Below are 22,985 nucleotides of genomic sequence, written 5' to 3' on the forward strand. Positions count from 1 at the left end.
TGCTGGCTCCCTAAAGCATACCTTTTAAACATATTATATTGGGTCATCAGAAAAGTCATGATGCATTTTTGTATAGGAAAACAGAAAAAATACATCATGACTTTTCAGACGACCCAATAAAATGGAAACTTATTTAAGATGTGACTGACTACTTGCTTTTTTGCTTGCTCTACTTTTCTAATGCTTTCATTTATCCTTTAATTTTCTCTTTCCTATCTCCCAACTCACCTAAAATCACTCTACATTTAATAGACTCTTAGTATCAAATATTTTATGTAGAGAAATAATGGGTACATGTCAAAAACAATATTATTACTTTATAGAAATCTAATGCAATATAAACTCCATGTAGCTATGTAGTCTGAATAGTTAAAAGAGCCAAATGATCAATACACAAATAACTTTTATGGAGGACATTTGGGCCTGCAACACAGGAAAACTGTTTGGTTTTTCAAAATGAAATTGTTATAGGTCAGTTTGAATGATAAGATAATGAAAATCTCATTTCCTTTTTTTTTTTTTTTTTGCCCTCAACAGTGTAAAAGAAGCCTGTATTATTCTGAATTTGAACATCGGTTCTGCTCTCCTCCTGAAAGACGTACTACAGTCAGCTTCAGGGCAGCATCCTGCTGCTGCGGCACTAAATGAAGTTGGAATTTACAAACTGGCTCAACAAGATGTTGAGATTCTACTTAATTTGAGGACAAATTGGCCTAACACAGGGAAATAACATGTCTTTCAGAATTTTTTTATTTTTTATACATAGAGGAAGTCGGTTGGATTTCAAATGATGTGATGAGGTTCTGACTTAATGAACTGGATAACTAAAAACTCTTACACAATCAATTAATTCTCAGACTTTTTGTGGTGATACTAAAATGCCAACCATATTTCCTGAGTCCTCTTGTTCCTAAAAAAAACAGAAACAGAAAACTCAGAAACTATGAAAATTCAAAGTAATTTCATTTATAAATATAAATCTTGAATACATCTGTTGAAGAAAATACAGGAGCAGAGATAATAAATCATAACCAACTTTTCAGTTTCCTGTGCTAATTAAGGGAAAACTCTGTTATGGATAATCATAAACACAGGCAATAAATTTTTTTTTCAAAGAATTATTTAATTTTGTTTATTCATTCATTTATTTAAATTTGACCAGAGAGACAGAGACAGAGACAGAGAGAGAGGGAGAGGGAGAGGGAAAGTGAGAAAGCAAGCCACTAGGTCCAGGCCTCAAACCATGGACAGCCATGTGGGAGTGTCCAGCACCTTAACCACCATGCCACCTGCTGGTCCCCAGACAAGTTTTTAGAAATCATTTTAGAATGCATTTTTCTAATTGAGGTTCCCATATCTAGTTTAGGAAGTCAATGTTAGTTCCCTAAGAAGACACATTATGAGATGATGAATAAGGTAGGACTGTTTATTTCCCACAGATGTCTTTCCATTGAAAATCCCTCCTAGCTCTACTCTGTTTCAGTGAGTGAGCAACTTTTTCTTTCTCAGTGAAACATTTCAGGCCAGGGCACATTCCCTCAACTTTTCCTCTGTTGTAGGGAATGTCATTCAAACATCTGTTTAATATTTATGTGACTGATGATAAGATGAAAATATTAAACTTGCTTTTTTCATCTTTCTTAGTCTTGGCCTTGGGCTGTATTAAATAATGATTTCTTGATTAGTAAGTACTGAAAGAGTATAACTTTTAAACAAATCGGGTTATTTTAGATGGAGACTTTCTATTATCTATCAAATGTTATTCCAGTGGTTTTTCTTCAGACTCAGCATTTAGTTGATTCTTTTAATGCTGTAATCTCAAACCTAAAACTAACTGTCAGACTGTCATGTAACCTGGACTATTGATAAATATTTTATTTGGCAATAAATAATTTTAGGAACTATTTTGAGAAAAAGTCTATTACCATCTATTTCACATACAGCTTTTCAAACTCATGTGTTGAACACAAAGCTTTTCTGTTAGTTTTATTTTTTTAAGATTTATTTATTTAAAATTTTATTTATTATCATCATTGTTTCAATTTTGACCAGAGAGAAAGGGAGAGTGAGAAAGCAAGATGCCAGCTTTAGGACTGGAACTGTGGACAGCCACGTGGGAGTCCAGAGCCTTAACCACCACACCACCTGCCAGCCCCCTCTGTTCTATTAGCATATTGGGGCTTTTTCATCTAGTTCTTTGAAAATTGCTGAGGTGGGACCAGCAGATGGCGTGACGGTTACATTGTTGGATTTCCACGTAGTTGACTGCAGTTCTAGTCCTGGACCTGGCAGCGTAAAACTCTAGCCAGGTGCTTTTGTGTGTGTACCCTAAATCCCAAGAGGACAATGGAAGAGAAGGGCTTGCAGCATGGCCGTCCCCCCTGGGGAAGTGATTTCTTGCTTTACATCTCTCCAGCAAGCATATGTGCCCTATAGCAAAAATCTTTCTTAAAAAAATTGCTGAGATTTCCCATGGACAAAACAATGAAGAGGCTGCTCCTGGGCCCTAAATCCAGCATTTTTCTCCTCCCTTCCTTAGGCTTAGGGACTTTACTGTCTACCCTCCCTGTCCTCACAGGGAGATGAAGGTTTCAAGGAAATGAAATGTTTCAAAAGATAGAAGCGGGGGCGCTGGCAGGTGGCAGGGTGGTTGCGATGTGCTGGACTCCTACATGCCTGACTTTGGTTCAAGTCTCGGACCTGGTGGCTTGCTTTCTCACTTTCCCTTTCTCTCTCTCTGGGCAAATTAAAACAAAAATAATAATAACAAAGTTAAATAAATTTTTAAAAATAGGAATCGAAAGGTATCAGTTGTACTTCAAAATCATGCTGCCCTGGGAACCAGCAGTTAGCGTAATGGCTATGTCGCTGGACTCCCACGTAGTCGACCGCGGTTCGTGTCCCGGACCCGGTGGCTTAAAACTCACACCAGGCGCATGTGCGTGCGTGCCCAAGGTCCCGAGAGGAGAATGGAGGAGAAGGGATTGCGGCGTGACCATCTCCCCTGGGGGGTGATTTCTCGCTTTCTGTCTAAGGCACGTGCACTCTCCAGAAAGATAGACAGAAAGCGAGAAGTCACCCCCCAGTGGGGATGGCCACACCGCAATCCCTTCTCCATTCTCCTCTCGGGATCTTGGGCACGCACGCACATGCTCCTGGCGTGAGTTTTAAGCCACCGGGTCTGGGACACAAACTGCGATCGACTACATGGGAGTCCAGCGACATAGCCATTACGCTAACTGCTGATCCCTCAAAATCATGCTGCATTATTAAAACACTCATCATTTACAAATAGTACACCTTAAATCCCAGCTGTTTGGAAGGTTGAGGCAGGAAGATTGAGAGTTGGAAGCCAGCCTGGGCAACATAGACCCTATCTCAAAAAAACAGACAAAAAACTTACACTTCATTCCTGAATTTCTCCAAAGTTATTGCATGTCCATCATCTTTTAAAACTTCATCTTCCTTACACAGACCCAGGGTTTTTAGGGCTATAGAAGTCAGTAAGAAATGAAAATTTTAAAAGTGAGAAATATTTTCAGCTGGAGAAAATTAGGGAATAACTACAAACAATTACCTTAACCTGTGGATGATACTGACCTTCTTTATATTGCACAAATGATATGGAGCCTTTGTTGGAGGAGTCCATTATCTCAAACATAGCCACAATGTTGGAGTTATCCAAAAAGAAAGGAAAAGCTACGCCTGTTTCTTTGGCAATTCGCAGACGTTCCAGTTGAGATATTAAATATTCTCTTGGTTTTTCTGCAAAATGATAGTTTAGACTCTGATATGAAGTTAAAATATGTCACAGATGGAAATAGTTAGACAGTTACTAAACACCTATCTTCAAGGTGGTGCACTGAAGATACAGGCCTTGTATTCAGTCCAGCAGGCAAGGTGAGACAATGAATAACTACTCACATACACAAACAAACGCTCTACCTCAGATGACTGCATAGAAAAGCCCAGAATGGTCTTTCTCTTCCTCGGTGCTCCCTGTTACATGGCAGCCATCTCCTACCCTGCATCTTGGCCGCCCTCAGACTACTCATGAAGCCCAAGATCATCAAGAAGAGGACCAAGAAGTTCATCCAGCACCAGTCAGACCAGCATGGCAAAATTAAGCGTAACTGGCAGAAACCCAAAAGTATTAACAACAGGGTGTGGAGGAGATTCAAGGGCCAGATCTTGATGCCTAACATCGGTTACGGGAGCAACAAGAAAAAGCACATGCTGCCCAGAAGCTTCTGGAAGTTCCTGGCCCACAGTGCCAAGGAGCTGGAAGTGCTGCTGTTGTGCAGTAGGCCTGACTGTACTGGGATCGCTCACGTTTCCTCCAAGAACAGCAAGGCCATTGTGGAAAGAGCAGCCCAGCTGGCCATCAGTCACCAATCCCAACACCAGGCTGCACAGCAAAGATGAGCAGACAGCTCGTGTGCAGGTTTTATTTGTGTCTAAATAAAACCACAAACACCCCCTTCCCCCACCCCACCCCCAAAAAAGGAAAAGTCCAGAGTGGACCTGAGTGGTGGTTTGTTTTTAAATAAAAGCTCCCTTGGCACTTTTAATGTGCGGACAGGGTTGAAAACCAAAAAGATAGAAGAAACAGCATGATGCAAGAAAGTTGGCTGGTAAAAAGGAATAAACTATAGAGTAATGAAAGTAGAGACTTGAGTCAGCAGGTGGAGCAGAGTTTAAAGCAATGAGTCCCATGTGGCTGACTGCATGGTTTGAGTCCCAGACCCAACAGCTTGAAAATCATACCAGGTTCATGTCCTCGCATGCCTAAAATTCCAAGAAGGGGATGGGGATTACAGTGTGACCACTCCCCCTGGGGGGTTGATTTCTCACTTCCCCTCTCTCTATTTCTAGTGGGTGCACATGCCCTCTAGCAAACAAAATAAAACAAACCCCAAAATCAGAGACTGTTAGATGAATCTAGTCCTCCAATAAGGAAGCATAGTTTATTTCTAACATAAAAGAACTATTTTGGATAAATAGGTTATCTTTCATTTAAGCAACTTTAACAATTTAAAACCAAAAGTTCAGTCTGCTTTCCAGAAATTACGCAATGACAGTGGATAAAAAAAGGCCCGAGGAAGTAAAAGTGAGCGCTTAGATGGTAATGCCACTCCCACTGCACCTTCACTTTATTACTTCAGTCTTAGGTTTCACATATGTGTGTGTGTGTGTGTGTGTGTGTGTGTGTATTTATAATAGTGTGCATACATGAGAGAGAAAAATAAAACACCCTCGACAGGGTCCTGTCATGCTGTGATCCCTTCTGCTTAGCCCTCTGATCCTCAGAATCTTGGGTACCCATCCATAAGCTGGCATCTTCTTAGGCTGACTCAGGGATCTGAACATGGTTGGACATGTAGCTTCCAACTTTGCTATCTAGTATACTGGGGACTGTGCCATTTAGGCTGCGCCAATTATACTTCATCTTTTTTATTTTAAATAATTATTTAATTTTATTTATTATTATTATTGTTACTATTATTATTTTATTTGACCAAAGAGAGAGAAAGAGAGAGAAGGAAAGAAGAAAGCAAGCTGCCAGGTGCGGGACTCGAACTGTGGTTGGCAACTTGGGAGTCTAGTGTCGTAACCACCATGCCACCTGCTGGCCCCTACTTAATCTTAAATTATTTTTTAGGAACCAGCAGATGGCGTAACAGTTACACCACTGGACTATCATGTAGCTGATCATTTGTGTCCTGGACCAGGTGGCCTGAAACTCATGCTGGGCACATGTGCACACATGCCAATGATCCCAGGAGGAGAACAGAGAAGGGACTGCAGCATGGCCATCCCCTCTAGAGGGTGATTTTTTTTTTTTTAACTTTCTGTCTCTTTCTCTGTCTCCCCGGTGAGCACACATGCCCTGTAGCAAAAATCTCTAAAATAAATAAATAAATAGATAGATAAATAAATAAGTAAGTAAATTTTTAGGGCCAGCCTCACAGCCTAGTGGTTAAGGAGTGTGGATCCCACATGGCTGACTGCTATTCAAATCCTAGCCCTGGTATCTTGAAGAACATTGGACATATGTGCTTGTGTGCCCAAACTTCCAACAGGATGGAGAAATGGTGGAGAAGGATTTGCAGCAAAATTAAAACTCAGAGAGTGTGTGTGCTTACTGGGGAGTAAGAGGGAAAAACAGAGAAAAGGCAGAACGCTCCCTTCAGGGGGTATGGTCACACTGCAATTTCTTCTCCATCTCTCCCTCCTTTCTGGCTTTTGGGCACACATGCAAATATGCCCAGCATGTTTCTCAAACTACTGAGTCTGACACTCAAACCACAGTGTTGGCCATGTAAGATCTAGGGAGTTACGTGAAATCTGGTTCCCTTAACCATGGTGGCTGCCTTAACTACCACACCGCCAGCTGGCCTGTCCTTCAACAAATTTTTTTTTTTTTGGAGAGATTTTCGCTATAGGGTGCGTGTGCTCACCAGACAGACAGAGACAGACATAGAGACAGAAAGCGAGAAATCACCCCCCAGGGGGGATGGTCACGCCGCAATCCCTTCTCCTCCATTCTCCTCTCGGGATCTTGGGCATGCACGCACACGCGCCCGGCGTGAATTTTAAGCCACTGGGTCCAGGATGCAAACCGCGGTCGACTACGTGGGAGTCCAGCGACATAGCCATTACGCTAACTGCTGGTTCCCTCCTTCAACAAATTTTTTTAAAAAGCTACTGATATGCTCTAATTGAGAAAGTCATACATTTATAGAATAGATAGAAAATGATAATGAACTCATTACCAACTTCAACTGTTACAGCTTGTGGCCACTTAGTTCACTACAAGTCAATCAGCTTTCACCTCTTCCTATGTTATTTGGAAGAAAACAGTGATCCTATTTAATTTAACATATATTTAGGTGTGTATCCCTAAAAGATAAAGACTTTTTCTATTTTACATTATCACAACAACATTTACCCATCAAAAAAAATTTTTAACGTATCCTCAAATAGCCAGGCTTTGTTCAAATTTCCAGCTGTCTCAGAAATGTCATAAATTTTAAACACTTTGAAAATCAGTATTCAGGGCCGCCTCGCAGTGCAGTGTGAAGTGCTATGTGTGAAAACTGGATCCCACACAGCTGACTGCCTGTGCTGCCTGCCCCAAATCCTGAGACTGGATTGCAGTATGGCCATGTCCCCTAGGGGGAGCTTTCTCACCACTCTCTCTCTAGATCTCTCTGTCTCTGACTGGCAAGCCTATGTGCCGGATAGCAAATTAAAAACAAAACCTAAACGGTGTCCACATATTGTGATAGATTGTGTTTTAGTAATTAATTTTTTTAATTTGCCAGAGCATCTGTACATGTGCCAGAAACAGAGAGGCAGACAAAGAGGGTGAGAAAAAGCACCCCCCAATGGGGTGTTGTCATGCTTCATTCCTTTTTTCCCCATTTCTCCATCCTGTCAGGATTTGGTGCACACACTCCGGGCATTCCTTTTTAAATTTTTTTTTTTTTTGAGAGGTTTTTTCGCTATAAGGCGCGTGCGCTCACCAGACAGACAGAGACATAGAGACAGAAAGCGAGAAATCTCCCCCCAGGGGGGGATGGTCATGCTGCAATCCCTTCTCCTCCATTCTCCTCTCGGGATCTTGGGCACACACGCACACGCGCCTGGCGTGAGTTCTAAGCCACCGGGTCTGGGACGTGAACCGCGGTCGACTACGTGGGAATCCAGCGACATAGCCATTACACTAACTGCTGGTTCCTTCCTTTTTAAATTTTGCCAGAGAACTCCTGCACTTGTCAGAGAGAGACAGAAAAGAAAAATGAGAAACCATCCCCCATGGGGATTGATCACACCATAATTCTTTCTCCTCCACTTCTCCCTTTTGTCATGACTTTGGGCACACATGCACATGAGCCAGGCATGTTTTTCAACCCACTGGGATGTGAACCATGGAGGCTGTCATATGGGATCCAGTTGCTTTGACCACCACACCACCAGCTAGCACTTAGCATTTCGAGCTGATGGGGACAGGACTTGAACCACATGGTTGGCCATATGAAATCCAGCTCCCCTCAACAATGAAGCCATGATACCAGCCCTTTAAAATTTATTTTTTTAATTGATAAGTAAACATTGTATTTATTTTTGATGTACACTTTTTTGATATATGTGTACATTGTGAATGGCTAAATCAAATTACTTAAGAATTATCTCACATACTTATTTATTTTTAAATTGCCATAGGTGCATGTGCTCACTAGAGAGAGAGGGGGGGGATGCACCCCATAATGGGTTGTTGTCATGTTGCTATCCCTTCTCCATTTCTCCATCCTGTCAAGATTGAGGGCATGCACATACATGCACCTAGAGTCTTTTTTCAAGCTCCCAGGGCCAGGCTTCAAACTCTGGTCTACCACATGGAATCTGGTTCCCTTAACCATTAGGTTACAAGGCTGGCTAACCTTGCATTTTTTTTTTTTCCTTTTTTTGGAGAGGTTTTTGCTATAGGGCGTGTGTGCTCGCCACACAGACAGAGAGAGACAGAGAGACAGAAAGCGAGAAATCACCCCCCAGGGGGGATGGCCACGCCGCAATCCCTTCTCCTCCGTTCTCCTCTTGGGATCTTGGGCACGCATGCACACGCACCCGGCGTGAGATTAAGCCACCAGGTCTGGGACTCGAATCGTGGTCAACTATGTGGGAGTCCAGCGACATAGCCATTGCGCCAACTGCTGGTCCCACTCACCTTGCATTTTAAAATTTTTCCCTGTGGTAAGAACACTTAAAATCTACTCTGGTAGCAATTTTCACATATACAGCATATTGTTATTAACTGTATTCAATGATATACAATAGATATTTTAAAGTCATTCCTCAGTTTAATTGAAATGTTTGTGTCCCTTGACCAATAGCTCCCTAGTCCTCCCACCCCCAACTTCAGGTAACCACCACCTTACTGTGTTTCTACGAGTCTGACTTTTTTAGATTCTGCATCTAATTGAAATCATGTGGGGTCTGTCTTTCTGAACCTAGCTTATTTCACATAACATAAAAGTCCTTCAGGTTTGGGGACCAGCAGGTGGCATGGTGGTTAAGGCACTGGACATTCCCTCATGGCTCATCACGGTTCAAGTCCTGGATCTGGTGACTTGCTTTTTCACTTTCCCTATCTCTCTCTTTCTGTGTGTCTCTCTCTGGCCAAATTAAATAAATGTATGAATATAAATAAATAAATAAATAAATAAATAAATAAATAAATAAATAATTCTTTTTTAAAAAGTCCTGGGAACAGTAGTTGGCATAATGGCTATGTTGCTGGACTCCCATGTAGTCGACTGTAGTTCAAGTCCCAGACCTGGTGACTTAAACTCACACTGGGGGCATGTGTGTGCGTGCCCAAGTTCCCAAGATGAGAAAGGAGGAGAAGGGATTGCGGTGTGGCCACCACCCCGGGGGGTGATTTCTTGCTTTCTGTCTCTGTCTCTCTGTCTTTCTGGCTAGTGCATGTGCCTTATAACAAAAAACCTCTCCAAAACAAACAAGCAAACATACAAACAAACAAAAAGTCCTTCAGGTTCATACATGTTATGTTATTATAAATGACAGTATTCCCTTCTATTTTTTAAGACTGAATAGCATTTCATGTGTGCATGTACATGTTCTTTATCCATTCATTGGTTGATGGACACTTAGGATGAGTCTATATTGTGGCTATTGTGAACAGTGCTGCAATAAACATGGAAATGCAGATATCTCTTCAATATTCTGATTTTATTTCCTTTGGATATACATCTAGTAGTGGAATTGCTAGATGCTATGGTAGTCCTATTTTTAATTTTTTGAGGAACCGTCATACTGTTTTCCATAATGATTATACCAATTTACACGTTCACTCACGATGTACAGGTGTCTCCTCTCCTCCATATCCTCACCCAGCACTTGTTTTCTTTTGTATTTTGATAGTAACCATTCTAACAGGTGGTATGAAGTGATAGCTCATTGTGGGTTTTAAAAAATATTTATTAATTTTGGGGCCAGCAGGTGGCATGGTAGTTAAGGCTCTGGACTCCTACTTGGCCGACCATGGTTCTAGTCCTGGACCTGGTGGCTTGCTTTCTCACTTTCCCTTTCTTTCTCCGTCTCTTTGGTCAAATCAAAATAATAAAAACAAATAAAAATTTTAAAATTATCATTATTTAGAATTTGTTATATGGCACTGCACTCACCAGAGAGACAGAAAAAGAGAGAGAGAGAGGAAGCAAGTCGTCAGGTCCAGGACTCCAACCACAGTCGGCCATGTGAGAATCCAGCACCTAAACCACTACCCTACCTGCTGACCCCAATATATAAACTTTTTAAAAATAAAAGAACCAGGGACCAGCAGGTGGTGTGGTGGTTAAGGCGCTGGACACTCCCACATGGACGACCACGGTTCAAGTCCTGGACCTGGTGGCTTGTTTTCTCACTTTCTCTCTCTCTGGTCAAATTAAAAATAAGTAAATGAATAAATAAAATCTTTAAAAAATGAAAGAACCTAATGTTACCAACCACCTATGTTACATAATGGTGAGTTGATAATGACAGTTTTTCAAGGGAAACAAAGTCAAACATTGCTTTTTAGATTTTTGCCATAAGGCACAGGCACTCACCTGAGAAAGAGAGGGAAAGTGAGAAATCACCCTCCAGGGGAGATAGCCACACCACAATCCCTTCTCCATGCTTCTCCTGGGATTTTAGGCATGCACACACACATACCCGGCATGATTTTCTCTTTCTTTCATTTTTTTTCTTTAAAGAATTATTTTATTTAACTTTATTTATTTATTTTTATTTGACCAGACAGGGACAGAGAGGGAGAGAGAAGGAGAGGGAAAATGAGAAAGCAAGTCACTGGTTCTAGGACTCAAACCGCAGTTGGCCATGTGGGAAGCCAGCGCCCTTAAACACCACGCCACTTGCTGGCTCCCGGCATGATTTTCAAGCCACCAGGTCAGGGACTCAAACATGATAGCCATGTGGGAATCCAGCACCTTAACCACCATGCCACCTCCTGGCTGGCCCCAAAGTTTGACATCTTAACAGTAATAATAGCTCATATTTACTGAGCCCTTACCACATGCCCGTGGATTACTTCATTAACTCCTCACAACGGTCGCTTGTCCAAGACCACACAGCAAGTGTGAGTCCAGACAACGTGCTTCTAGAGCTTGCAGACTTGCCATACCCTAATTTAAATACGGGTGGCATCTTCGATCTAGACAGTTACAATGGTCTCTATAGACTCTTTAAAAGAAATTATTTATTATTGTTATTTAATTTGCTATAGGGTACATGTGCTCACCAGAGAAAGAGAGAGAGAGAGAGAAAGTGAGAAAACAAGTCCTCAGGTCCAAGACCCAAACCACTATTGGCTATGTGGGAGTCCAGCACTTGAACCACCATGCCACCTGCTGGACCCAACTCTTAATACCTCTCAAATTCCTCCTATGTCTCTCTCTCTCTTTTTTTTTTTTTGGAGAGGTTTTTGCTATAGGGTGTGTGCGCTCGCCAGACAGAGAGAGACAGAGATATAGAAAGTGAGAAATCACCCCCCGGGGGGATGGCCACGCCGCAATCCCTTCTCCTTGCTGCAATCCCTTCTCCTCGCCGCAATCCCTTCTCCTCCATTCTCCTCTCGGGATCTTGGGCACGCATGCACATGCACCCGGCGTGAGTTTTAAGTCACCGGGTCCGGGACTCGAACCACGGTCGACTACCTGGTAGTCCAGCGACACAGCCATTACACTAATTGCTGGTCCCCATCCTAAGTCTCTTAAGCAGTATCTCTCATCTGGGTTTCTATAATTGCCTCTTTATATTTTTTTCTAATGTAAGGCTGGTAGGTGGCATGGTGATTTAGGTGCTGGACTCCCATATGGCCAACTGTGGTTCAGGTCTCAGACCTGGCGGCTTGCCTTCTTGCTATCCCTTTCTCTCTCTCTCTCTGGTCATATTTTAAAAAGTAATAAATGAAATTAGAAGGAAAAAAAATAAGTAATTGTTTAAAATTTCTTTTTCAAATGTTATTAACGCCATCCCCTAAAGATTCCTATCTCCTTCTTCCATAGCACAGAACTGTCACTGAGAAGTGAATGCTCAGCCTTTGAACATACTTCCTAAACATCTTAGGTGAGGCCAGGTTTTCCTACCCAATGACTTAAAGTCAGGTCAGGTTTTGCTGTTATATGACTTAAGAAAACCTTCTGGTTTTCAGAGCTTTTAGAATTTTGGAATTGAGGTTGCAAGAAGAACCTGGTCCCTTAACCATAATAATCCAATCAAGCAGTCAAGTCTTACTTTATGTAACTCCTCTACAGTCCCAAGGTTTTCAAAGTAAGATGCATGTCGTCATGTTAAGGGCTTCACAAAGACACGAAACAAAGACTATGTGTCTTTGTAATCAATCACAACTTGGTAAGTAACATAAGACATTTATTAGGTCATCAGAAAAGGCATAACTTATTTTTCTATGCAAAAATGCATCGTTACTTTTCCGACAACTCAATGTGTTAAAAAAATGAGTTAGCCCAAAGATGGTCACAGTGGGGAACCAGCAGTTGGCGTAATGGCTATGTCGCTGCACTCCCATGTAGTTGACCGCAGTTCGCGTCCTGGACCCGGAGGCTTAAAACTCACGCCGGGCGCATGTGCGTGCATGCCCAAGATCCCGAGAGGAGAATGGAGGAGAAGGGATTGCGGCGTGACCATCCCCCCTGGGGGTGATTTCTCACTTTCTGTCTCTCTGTCTGTCTGGCGAGTGCACGCGCCCTATAGCAAAAACCTCTCAAAAAAGAAAAAAAAAAAAGATGGTCACAGTGGTGGTGCAACACTCCTCAATGCTGGAAGCCACAGGGAAGATGAAGTTTTGGTTCCTGGTTTGACCCATGCAAGCTAGGCATGCACACATGTGCCTGTGATTCGAACTAGCTGAGAAAGACAAGGGAGAGATAGATCATGGCTATGACCCTGTTGAGAGTGCCTCTCTCCTCTCTCTCTCTCTCAAATGAGTTAATCTTTAAAAAAATGAGAAGAACAGGTATGCCTGCAGAAGAACAAAATTTATTAATTTTAAAGACAAAATCAGTGATTTCAAAGAAACTTGTTATGCTACATCAAGCTAAGGTCCCCAACACTGACAGTACATACAAGTCTCCTTTCCCTGATGACAGGACTTGGGTGGGCAACTTGAGAAGCACTGAATGTGCATAGCATATAGCCAGCCAAGCCTTAGCTTTCCTGCCTGCTTATCCTAGCTCACCTGTGGTTTTTCTCTCTATACCTTGGGAGTTTGTAAAGATGTTTCAAAGGGGACCAGCAGGTGGCATAATGGTTACATCACTGGACTCCCATGCAGTGGACCACAGTTCAAGTCCTGGACCTGGTGGCTTAAAATTCACACTGAGTACACGTGCTCATGTGCCCAAACTCCCGAAAGGAGAATGAAAGAGAAGGGATTGCTGTGTGGCCATCCTCATAGGGAGTTATTTTTCGCTTTCTATCTCTGTCTCTCTGATGAGTGCACACACCCTGTAGCAAAAATCACTCCACCAGGTGTATGTGTGTATGTGTGCCCAAAATCCCAAGGGGAGAATGGAGGAGAAGGGATTGTGGCATGGCCATCGCCCCCAAAGGATGATTTTTTGCTTTCTGTCCCTCTGGTGAGCGCACACACACCCTATAACAAAAATCTCTTTCTCTAAAAAAATAAAAATAAAAAAATAAAAGATGTTTCAAGGAATTCACATTGTTAAGGGTGGTAACAGCATCTTGATTTTTTAAATGGGATCATTAAGTGATTCATGTGATGAGTATTACATTATTAATGTATCCTGACCCCCTTCTACAGGGAATTTGGGCTTCATCTGCTCAGATTCTTTCTCCCACCATGTCTTCTGTAGGAGAATTCTGGTTTTGCCAGCTGAGTTCAAAAGTTTTATTTTGCTGAAGGGGAAAAAAAACCTTTGCAATGCCAAATTGGTTGACATAATAAAGATCTACGAAAAAAGGCAGGATAGGGAGCGGGAGATGGAAAAGCCAGAGGGGCTGACTGGCAGATCTGGAACCTGGCAGGTTCTGCAGCTGCCGTGAATAGTACAGTTGAGAAGCAGGAGAGAGAGGTTTCTCAGGGGTTCTGCTGTGGGTTATGGGATAGAGTCTATTCTTTGATTCTTCTCTACTTAGTCTTGGTTGTTGGAATCACCATTCTTCCTTCAGTACAATTCTGTGTGGAGGGCAGGATGGCCATAGGAAGATCTGTTCTCTATTTTTCATGTATATAAAATCTGATATAAACTATATAAATAATGGGAAACATGGTAATATATTGAAAGATATAAAATACAATATTTTATAATGTTATGTATAATATATATTTATATATCACATGTGATGCAGAATTTCTCTTAAAATAGAACTGTTTGAGGGGACCAGCAGGTGGCTTGGTAGTTAAGGCACTCGACACTCCCACATGGCTGACCACGGGTTGAGTCCTGGACCTGGTGGCTTCCTTCCTCTCTCTCTCTCTCTCTCTCACTCTGTCTTTCTTCGGTCAAATTAAAATAAATGAATAAATAAATAAAAATAAATAAATAATTCTTTTAAAAAAAACCTGAGAGGTGACACAGTGGTTAAGACACTGAATTCCCACATGACTGACCATGGTTTGAGTACTGGACCTGTCAGCTTAAAAATCATGCCAGGTGAGTGCATAAAATCTTGAGAAGAGAGGGGCCAGCAGGTGGCATAGTGGTTAGGACACTGGACTCCCACATGGCTAACTGCAGTTCAAGTCCCAGGCCTGGAAGCTTGCTTTCTCACCTTCCCTTTCTCTCTCTGTGTCACTCTGGTCAAATTAAAAAATAAATAAAATAATTTTTTTAAAGAGTTGTCTATTTATTTATTTCCATTTGTTATTATTTTTAAATTTGGTCAGAGAGAGACAGAGAAAGGGAAAGGGAGAAAGCAAGCTGCTAGGTCCAGGACTCAAACTGCAGTTGGTCACATGGGAATCCAGAGCCTTTAACCATCACTCCACCTGCTGCCCCAATCATTCTTTTTTTTTTTAAGAGACATGAATACAACACATTTTTTAATTTTAAAACCTCAGATTTTGACCAGCATAGCACCATGAACATGGGTGCCCTGACAGAACTTTGTGATCTGACCACTAGAAAAAATTCTGCATGATTATGCCAGGCTATAATTAAGGCTAACCAATCAAAATTCAGGTACCCAATACCAGTTATAATCCAGGTAGGAACTACAGATACAGGACCCCTGGGACTGGTCTTCCTTGGAATTACTGTGTCAGTGCTACAGCCTGTATGAGGACACGGGCCTGCAAACTTGCGTCTCACACAAAGAAACTGATCGACCAAGAGGTAGATGAGATTCCCAGTTCCTTCTAGCAGTGGAGAGGCAGGGCTGCAGCATGTATGAGAGATAGGCCCTAAAGCCAAAGTTCACTACGCTGAGCAGGGGTGAGGGGACAGGCTCCTGGCACCACCACCTCCACACAGGAGGGCTGCCACTCCCCTATCTGTGTCACTGACACCTCTCTCCAGCCCAGGCAGGGCCTCTTGTTCTCCATGCTAACCTGCCTGACTCCCAAGATTAATCTCACAAGACATTGGTCCCTACATGTGGAGGGGTCGGGGGGAGTGTACCCTCACAGCATGATAGAACACGCCTACTAATGATGAACTGGGAACCAGTCCATAGGCAATGCCAAGCCTGTTATAACACTGTGGACTTATCCACAGGTCTATAACTGTATATACTAAATTAAGAGATTTTGTTTTAGGCTGCATATAAATATGTAGCTTTCTTAATAAGAGAATAATTTCTCTGAGTTATGCACAATGGTTTGGTATGTCTTAAGAAAAGCTGTATAAAAAATAAAATGAACTCATGTTCATGTATGAATTAAACTGACTTTATGAGTTCTACAGAGATACATTAACCTGTGCTGTTACCCTGGATACCTAGGAGCCAGTACTTGGCCTAGCACAGATGCCACCAACAGCCCTGATGGCACAATGCCAGGGACAGCAAGGTGGGACTGGGGAAGCAGGGTCCAGAGAGGCCCAGGGCAGTGACCCCAATGCCTCTCACAGTCTTGGAAGCTCCTTAGTAACTTACTTCTATGCTATGAGGTGCCTAACTCTTACAAAGCCTGAAAGGTGTCTATCCACAAACACTAAAGCAAAAAATTTTAAACATTGCATTGGGTTGACACATCAACAACAATAAAAGTTTAAGATCAGTTCTTTTAGAACATAGCATACAACAGAAATAAAACCCATGGGGGCATTAGTTTTGGTTTGTATCTGAGAACAGTAATCTAGCGTGGGGGAGATGTCACAGGGGCTTTGGGAGTATGAAGAAATGCACTGGAGAACAGGCTTGTCCTTGGGTGGGACGTGTCAGACTGGACTGGCCCTCCATGCCACTGCATCCCCCACAGCTCCTTGCAGGAAGCTTAGAATAATCCTGCCCCGATCATTCTTAAAAAAATATATATCCTGGGGCTGGCAGGTGGCGTGGTGGTTGAGGTGCTGGACTCCCACATGGCTGACCATGGTTTGAGTCTTGGACCTGGCGGTATATATATATATATATATATATATCTCCCCTGAGAAGAAAATGGAGGAGAAGGGCTTGCGGCACGGTCATCCCCCCAGTGGGTGATTTTTCACTTTCCCTCTCTCTGTGTCTCTCCAGTGAGCACAAGTGCCCTATGACACAAACCTAAAAATAAAAATAGAACTGTCTGAGAGCATCGGAGTATCAGGTAGCTGAAGCAGGTCATACTAAGTGAGTTCATGCTATAACTCAGAAAAATTAATTTTTCTTTCAGTGGACCCATTGATTGCTGCGGTGCTTCTGTCTGTTCTATTTTAAATCACTTTTGGTATTCATATAATGTTTAAGATACTGATAATTAGGATGATCACGACGTTTAGGACGGTCCTAGTTTCCTATCCTGACAGTAATACTAATAGCACATACTTTCACTCAAAATATCCCTGGTTTGGATGATAAATCACATGGTTGTCCTAGCCAGGAAATGTAAGCAACAATATTAAAGTGTAAGTTAATGAGGAATGTTAAAATAACAGTTTGGTAAATTCACAAAATGATCTGCAAAAGATCCATAAATTGCATTCTTCTGATTTAAATGATCATATCAAGACATAAAGAAAGAGAATTAGGCCAAGATGTCCAATATCCAGCCAATAACAATTCAAGAAAGAAAGAAATAGGTAATGAAAATACAGCTCAGAAGGCAAAAAAGTCTACAAATTTTTTAAAAGTCCACAAAGTGCCTAGCATAACACATTAAAAATGGCCACAAAACCATTCCATCACATATAAATATTTTGAATAAAGGCATTCCTCAAAATTTTTCAGAAAGGAAACTCATCTCATACACAGATCAAGAATCAGGGAACCAGCAGTTAGCGTAATGGCTATGTCGCTGGACTCCCACGTAGTTGACCGCGGTTCGCGTCCCGGACCTGGTGGCTTAAAACTCACGCCGGGCACGTGTGCGTGCGTGCCCAAGATCCCGAGAGGAGAATGGAGGAGAAGGGATTGCAGTGTGACCATCCCCCCGGGGGGTGATTTCTCGCTTTCTGTCTCTATGTCTCTCTCTGTCTGTCTGGCGAGTGCACACGCCCTTTAGTGAAAACCTCTACAAAAAAAAAAAAAAAAAAAAGAAAGAATCAGATGCGATTTAACATCAGACTTAAGTGCAACACCCAAAGTTAGAAGACAATGGGACAATGCCCTCAAAATCCTAATGGCAATATTTTCCAACCTGGAATTGTATCCGCTCTAGTTACTATCAGGCTTTGAGGACAGAATAAGTCTTTTTTTTTTTTTTTGAGAGAGATTTTTGTTGTATGGCGCATGTGCTTGCCAGGGAGACAGACATAGACAGAAATAAAGAAATCACCTCCCAGGGAAGATGGCCATGCTGCAATCCCTTCTCCTCTTGGGATTTTGGGCACGCACACACGTGTGCCCGGTGTGAGTCTCAAGCCTCCAGGTCCAAACTAGAATTGTGGTCAGCCACATGCAAGTCCAGGACATAATCCTTACACCATCTGCTGGTCCCAAGATATTTTTGCGTATGTGAATCTCAAAATATTATTGTTCAAAGCACGCAGTCTTAGTAAGCCATGGAAGATCTGTTTCGCTGGAAGGAGCAGGTCAATCAAGAAGGAGGGACGTGCCATGAAACATGAGAAGAGGCAAAGAGGATTCTCAGGATCGGAGTGAAGGGGAGCCCTGAATAGAAACTGTGAAGCAGGATGGGTGGGCAATCGGTCTAGAGTGGGGCAGTGGGGTGGGCATCACCCGATGAACGTCAGTGTAACGGCAAGAGAGTTACACTGGTCTGAAAAAGAGACTGGATAAATCGGTGATAATTACACAGAAAATTAAGCAAAAAATGTAAATGTAGTAGTATCAACTTTAGGGAAAACAACAAAGGAAATATAATCATAGCTATACTACATGGATTAGCTATGAACCATTGCATGATAATAAAATGAAAAATTCAGAATACTTTTCATCCCAAAATTGTGCTCCAAATTTATTGGGAAGATGAGCACAACTGGAAGATGTGTGAATGTGTATGTGTCTGAGAGAGCTACATTTTCTCCTTTTTCTTGTTTTTGGTTTTTGCTGTGGGGCATGTGTGCTTGCCAGAGAGGAAGAAAGAAAGAGACAGAGAGAGAGAGAGAACACCCCTAGGGGGATGATCAAGCAGCAACCTCTTTTCTTCCATTCTCTTCTTGGGATTTCAATTGCACGCAAATACATCTTGCGTGTTTTTCACGGTGCTGAGTCTGACACTGTCAGCCTATAGGATCCAGCTGCCTTAACCACCATGCCACCCACTGGCCTGAGAGCGACATTTTCACAGTATAATGCAAACATCTAAATCTGGAGTGAAAAACATTTTGAAGTAGTAGTATAAGTCTTTTATTTAGAAATATCAAGATCAATAGCAAAGATATAGCTAAGAGTTGAAATAATTTATTCTGCAGAGCCGGAACTGGGGAAGGGGAGGAGAGTGCTGTTGTTACTCATTATAAGCTTTAGAGAGTTTAAAAATTATTATTATCAATATTTAAAAACCTCATATATTTACTTTGGTAAAAAAATAAAAGTGAAATGAAAAAATACATGTTGACAGATCCAGCTGCAGCGGGCACCACTCTGCAATGCTGGAGGCCATGTGAAAGATGAGTGTTGGGGGAACCAGCAGTTAGTGTAATGGCTATGTCGCTGGACTCCCATGTAGTAGTCCCCGGTTCACGTCCCGGACCCAGTAGCTTAAAACTCACGCCGGGCACGTGTGTGTGCATGCCCAAGATCCCGAGAGGAGAATGGAGGAGAAGGGATTGTGGCGTGGCCATCCCCCCGGGGGGTGATTTCTCACTTTCTGTCTCTGTCTGGCAAGCACACGCGCCCTATAGTGAAAACCTCTCCAAAAAAAAGATGGGTGTTGGATCCCAGCATGATTCTGGCTGGCTGGAAGGCTGGGGGCAAATGGATTATGGTGTGATGAGACCTTGTTGAGGGTGTCTCCCTCCCCCTCTCTCATGAAGGGAATAAATAAGTCTTTAAAAATATACACACACTGGGACCAGCAGGTGTTGTGGTGGTTAAGGCCCTGGACTCCCACATGGCTGATCAAGGTCCGAGTCCTGAACCTGGCAACTTGCTTTCTCACTTTCCTTCTCTCTCTCTCTCTCTGATGAGTGCATGTACCCTATAGCAAATTAAAAAAAAAAAAAAGAAAAAGAAAAATTAAACAAATAATTCTTTAAAAATATACACATGCTGACAAATACTATTCTAATATAGTGAACATAACACGATGAATGTAATATCACCTACTAAAATGGTGAAAACTAAAATTTGTCTTAATATAGGATGGATATTATTAAAGGTTGTTACCATAAAGGTCAAACACATTTTTTCCATTTATTTCCTCCATGAGTGTGAGAGACAAAGACAGACAGACGGAGATAGCATCCCATATAGAGTATTTTTTTTTTAAAGAACCACTTCAGTTATTTATTTACTTTATTTTTAAAAATGTGACCAGAGAGGGACAGAGGGAGAGAAAGTGATAAAGCAAGCTGCCAGGTCCAAGGCTAGAACCACGGTCAGCCATGTGGGAGTTCAGAGCCCTTAATCACATCACCCGCCGGCCCCCCAAAATTGTGCGCGTTGATAGAGACAGAGAGATGGAATCGATGTCGCAATCCTCCAGCCTCCATTGGTTTATGCCATAGGGCGGGAGCCATCACCCCGCCCCCCCAGAGGGTCTTGACCCTGTGATCTACTCCCGGTGTCAGCCAACACACGTGTGCCTGGTATACTGGGGTGGGGGTGGGAGGAGATGTCTCTAGGTACCACTTGTACCTTCCTATGTGGGTCAGCCTCAGCGCATCACGTTTTACTGCTACAAAACCATCCTTCCCCAAAACACGTTTATTTTGCAAAAAACAAGTGCCCTAAAATCATACTATCAGGAATAACAGTTCAGTAGTTTTTCTCTTTCACACACACAGTATGGCTGCATCTAGCAGCAGAAGACTGTTCTCAACATTACAGTACCAATCACAACCAGAGGCAGGCACAACGATCACTTTTCCAAAAACCCGGGACCTTATAAATGAGGTCAATAGCTACTTCTCCCCAGTTGCATTAAAAACAACTCTGTGCGTTTCTTTTCACTTCCTATGTCCTCACTGCAGAGACCGAGGGCTTTTTAAAATTACTTGATCTCTTTAAAACAACTAGGAAGGTTTTCACCTTATACTTGATCCTATTAGTTTGGTGACTTTTGGAAAGTTGGAGTATTTGGTATTTCTCTTCTCTTACACAGAAGCAAATGGACAATTCTGGCATTCTGGGCACTGCGTATGGAGGACGACAGCAAGTTACCTCTGCCCCTGGGGAGAGGGACATGCGACCATCTTTTTTTCTTTGAGAGGTTTTTTTCTTGCTATAGGGCGCTTGCACTCCCCAGACAGACAGAGACAGAGAGACAGAAAGCAAGAAATCACCCACGCTGCAATCCCTTCTCCTCCATTCTTCTCTCGGGATCTTGGGGACGCATGCACACGTGCGCGGCATGAGTTTTAAGCCACCCGGTCAGGGACGCAAACCGCGGTGGACTACGTGGGAGTCCAGCGACATAGCCATGACGCTAACTGCTGGTCCCTCATGCGACCATCCTTTAACTCACCTCTGTAATCATACACCACACTAAAATGATAAAAGATTGAACTTTGCAAGGAACTCAGGTGTGTAAGAAAATGTCAGGAAAAGCTGTTTCCTCAAAAACACCCTTCTATATGCTCATCAATGTTGTTGCTAATAACAAAAAAAACCCCTGAAATTCACTGACTTAAAAAAATGAGAGGTTTATACAACTCACAGTTTGGAAGTCCAAGGTCCAGGGATCTGGCCTAGCGAGCCTCTGTAGAGTAGCCATCGCTGTGTCTCCTTCCTTCTCCTTATAAACCCACCAGAACTCAATCAGGGAACCCAGCCTAATGATCTTCAGCCTCAGCTTTTTGCAAAGGCCCTACTTCTTTTATAACAGAACAGGATAAAGTTTTCACCTTCCCAACCCCCTTACAGTGGCTCGGCACTTCAATTTTGGGGAGACATTCAAACTACAGCACTTACCCAATGGTTGAGTTCCCCGAATAGGTTAAAAACTCCGAGAGCTGGAGTAGCCCTGGAAACATCTGTTGCTTGCCAGGAATAAAGCTGACACACCGTAAATTGCTCACGTAATCTCCCCGCGTTCCCATCCGACTAGTACTGTTACCGTCCGGGTTTTCAGTCTTGCCCGCAGTCACACGGAACTAAGGGTGCAGACAGGCGGCGGGTGCTTGCACCCCAGGCCCTCTCCCCCAACTCCCTCGAGTCCTCCACCTGCCTGGGTCTCATCTCACCTGGCTGAGGTCATGCAATCAGTACTAGTTTACTCAAGTCACAGTTCACTAGCTGCAGAAGGGTCAAGTTATCAAGTACACGGAGCAGGCAGGGAGTGAAGGCGCAGAAAACTGGGATTCCGGAGCGAGTGGACCGCGGGCGTGGAGGGATGGAGTACGCGAATTTCCCACACGGGGAGGCGGGTGGGACAGACCCTTACCCGGCCGGACAAAGAGGAGGACGCTGGTGAGATGTCTCAGCAGCTCCATGATCCGATGTTTTTCCAAATAATCCCTGGCTTGGCGCTCCCTGCTGTCGGCCGCCTCCATCGCGGCGGGCCCTGCCGTTGCCAGGCAACCAGATAGCGTCGTGGCCCTTCGGCTCCGCCCCGGTTCCGGTCCGGTCACGTGACGCACTTCTCCCCAGCTGCAGCCTGAACGCGGAATTCTGGAATTCACCATCCGGTGAAAAGGCTGGCATGTGTGTGTGGCCCGCAGAGTTGCGGAGGTGTGCTCGGAACCTAACCGATGCCTTTTCCTGGTTCTGTCTCTGGCACTTCGCTAAGCACTTGCTGATCCAATGCTAGACACGCGGACTGAAGTAGGAACAGAAGGAACTTCTGTAATTCCTGGGGTTGCCTGGTGGAGCGTCCCAAGTGCACCTACATGCTGTACGTGCAAAGCATTTTGTCTTCCTGAGAACTGTTTATTCTTCAGGAGTTACTTAGTCCCTGAATAACTACCTCTGCTCTTTGAACTCTAGAACCTCAAATGACACTGAAATGACAGTAATATAATATCAGGTCAAGGAGGTGACATCTTCCTAGTGGCTGGTTGTGTTCTGTTCCATCTAGCCCCTAGGGCGCCTTTCTCCAGCAAGGAAACCTCTGAGTGCTCAGTTTGGGCTCTCATGCAATCCCCAGGCAGCTGCCACCCTACCTCTGCAGTTTCCCCGGAAATCGTGCTGGAGGGAAGTGTCCAGATGCCCCC

General features: G+C 43.2%; 2 protein-coding genes across 2 annotated transcripts in view; one reads left to right on the plus strand and one right to left on the minus strand.

The window, feature by feature from the left end:
* The window catches only part of RINT1 (RAD50 interactor 1), a 41,052-nt gene extending 39,931 nt beyond the window's left edge, over window positions 1-1,121 (plus strand). The window contains exon 15 of the mRNA XM_006149164.3: window positions 538-1,121. Within this exon, the coding sequence (XP_006149226.1) occupies window positions 538-730 (193 nt within the window). The 3' untranslated portion in view covers window positions 731-1,121. The remainder of the gene's footprint in view (window positions 1-537) is intronic.
* On the minus strand, window positions 728-22,362 carry EFCAB10 (EF-hand calcium binding domain 10). Its single transcript, XM_006149163.3, has 4 exons — window positions 22,217-22,362; window positions 3,601-3,765; window positions 3,404-3,491; window positions 728-910 (listed from the first exon to the last, which is right to left on the minus strand). The coding sequence occupies exons 1-4, from the start codon at window positions 22,323-22,325 to the stop codon at window positions 874-876; spliced, it is 399 nt and encodes a 132-aa protein (XP_006149225.1). The 5' UTR covers window positions 22,326-22,362; the 3' UTR covers window positions 728-873.
* Window positions 22,363-22,985: the final 623 nt, after the last annotated feature.

The sequence above is a fragment of the Tupaia chinensis genome, unplaced genomic scaffold (assembly GCF_000334495.1).
Source record: "Tupaia chinensis unplaced genomic scaffold, TupChi_1.0 Scaffold000255_1, whole genome shotgun sequence".
NCBI classification, from domain to species: domain Eukaryota; kingdom Metazoa; phylum Chordata; class Mammalia; order Scandentia; family Tupaiidae; genus Tupaia; species Tupaia belangeri.

Excerpts from the sequence above, each read along its gene's own strand:
- EFCAB10 (XM_006149163.3), bottom strand. The coding sequence starts at position 22,325 with ATGGAGGCGGCCGACAGCAGGGAGCGCCAAGCCAGGGATTATTTGGAA. Across the intron at positions 3,766-22,216 it reads CCTCCTCTTTGTCCGGCCGG|AAAAACCAAGAGAATATTTA; the intron begins GTAAGGGTCTGT and ends ATCATTTTGCAG. Across the intron at positions 3,492-3,600 it reads ATTTGTGCAATATAAAGAAG|CCCTAAAAACCCTGGGTCTG; the intron begins GTCAGTATCATC and ends TGACTTCTATAG.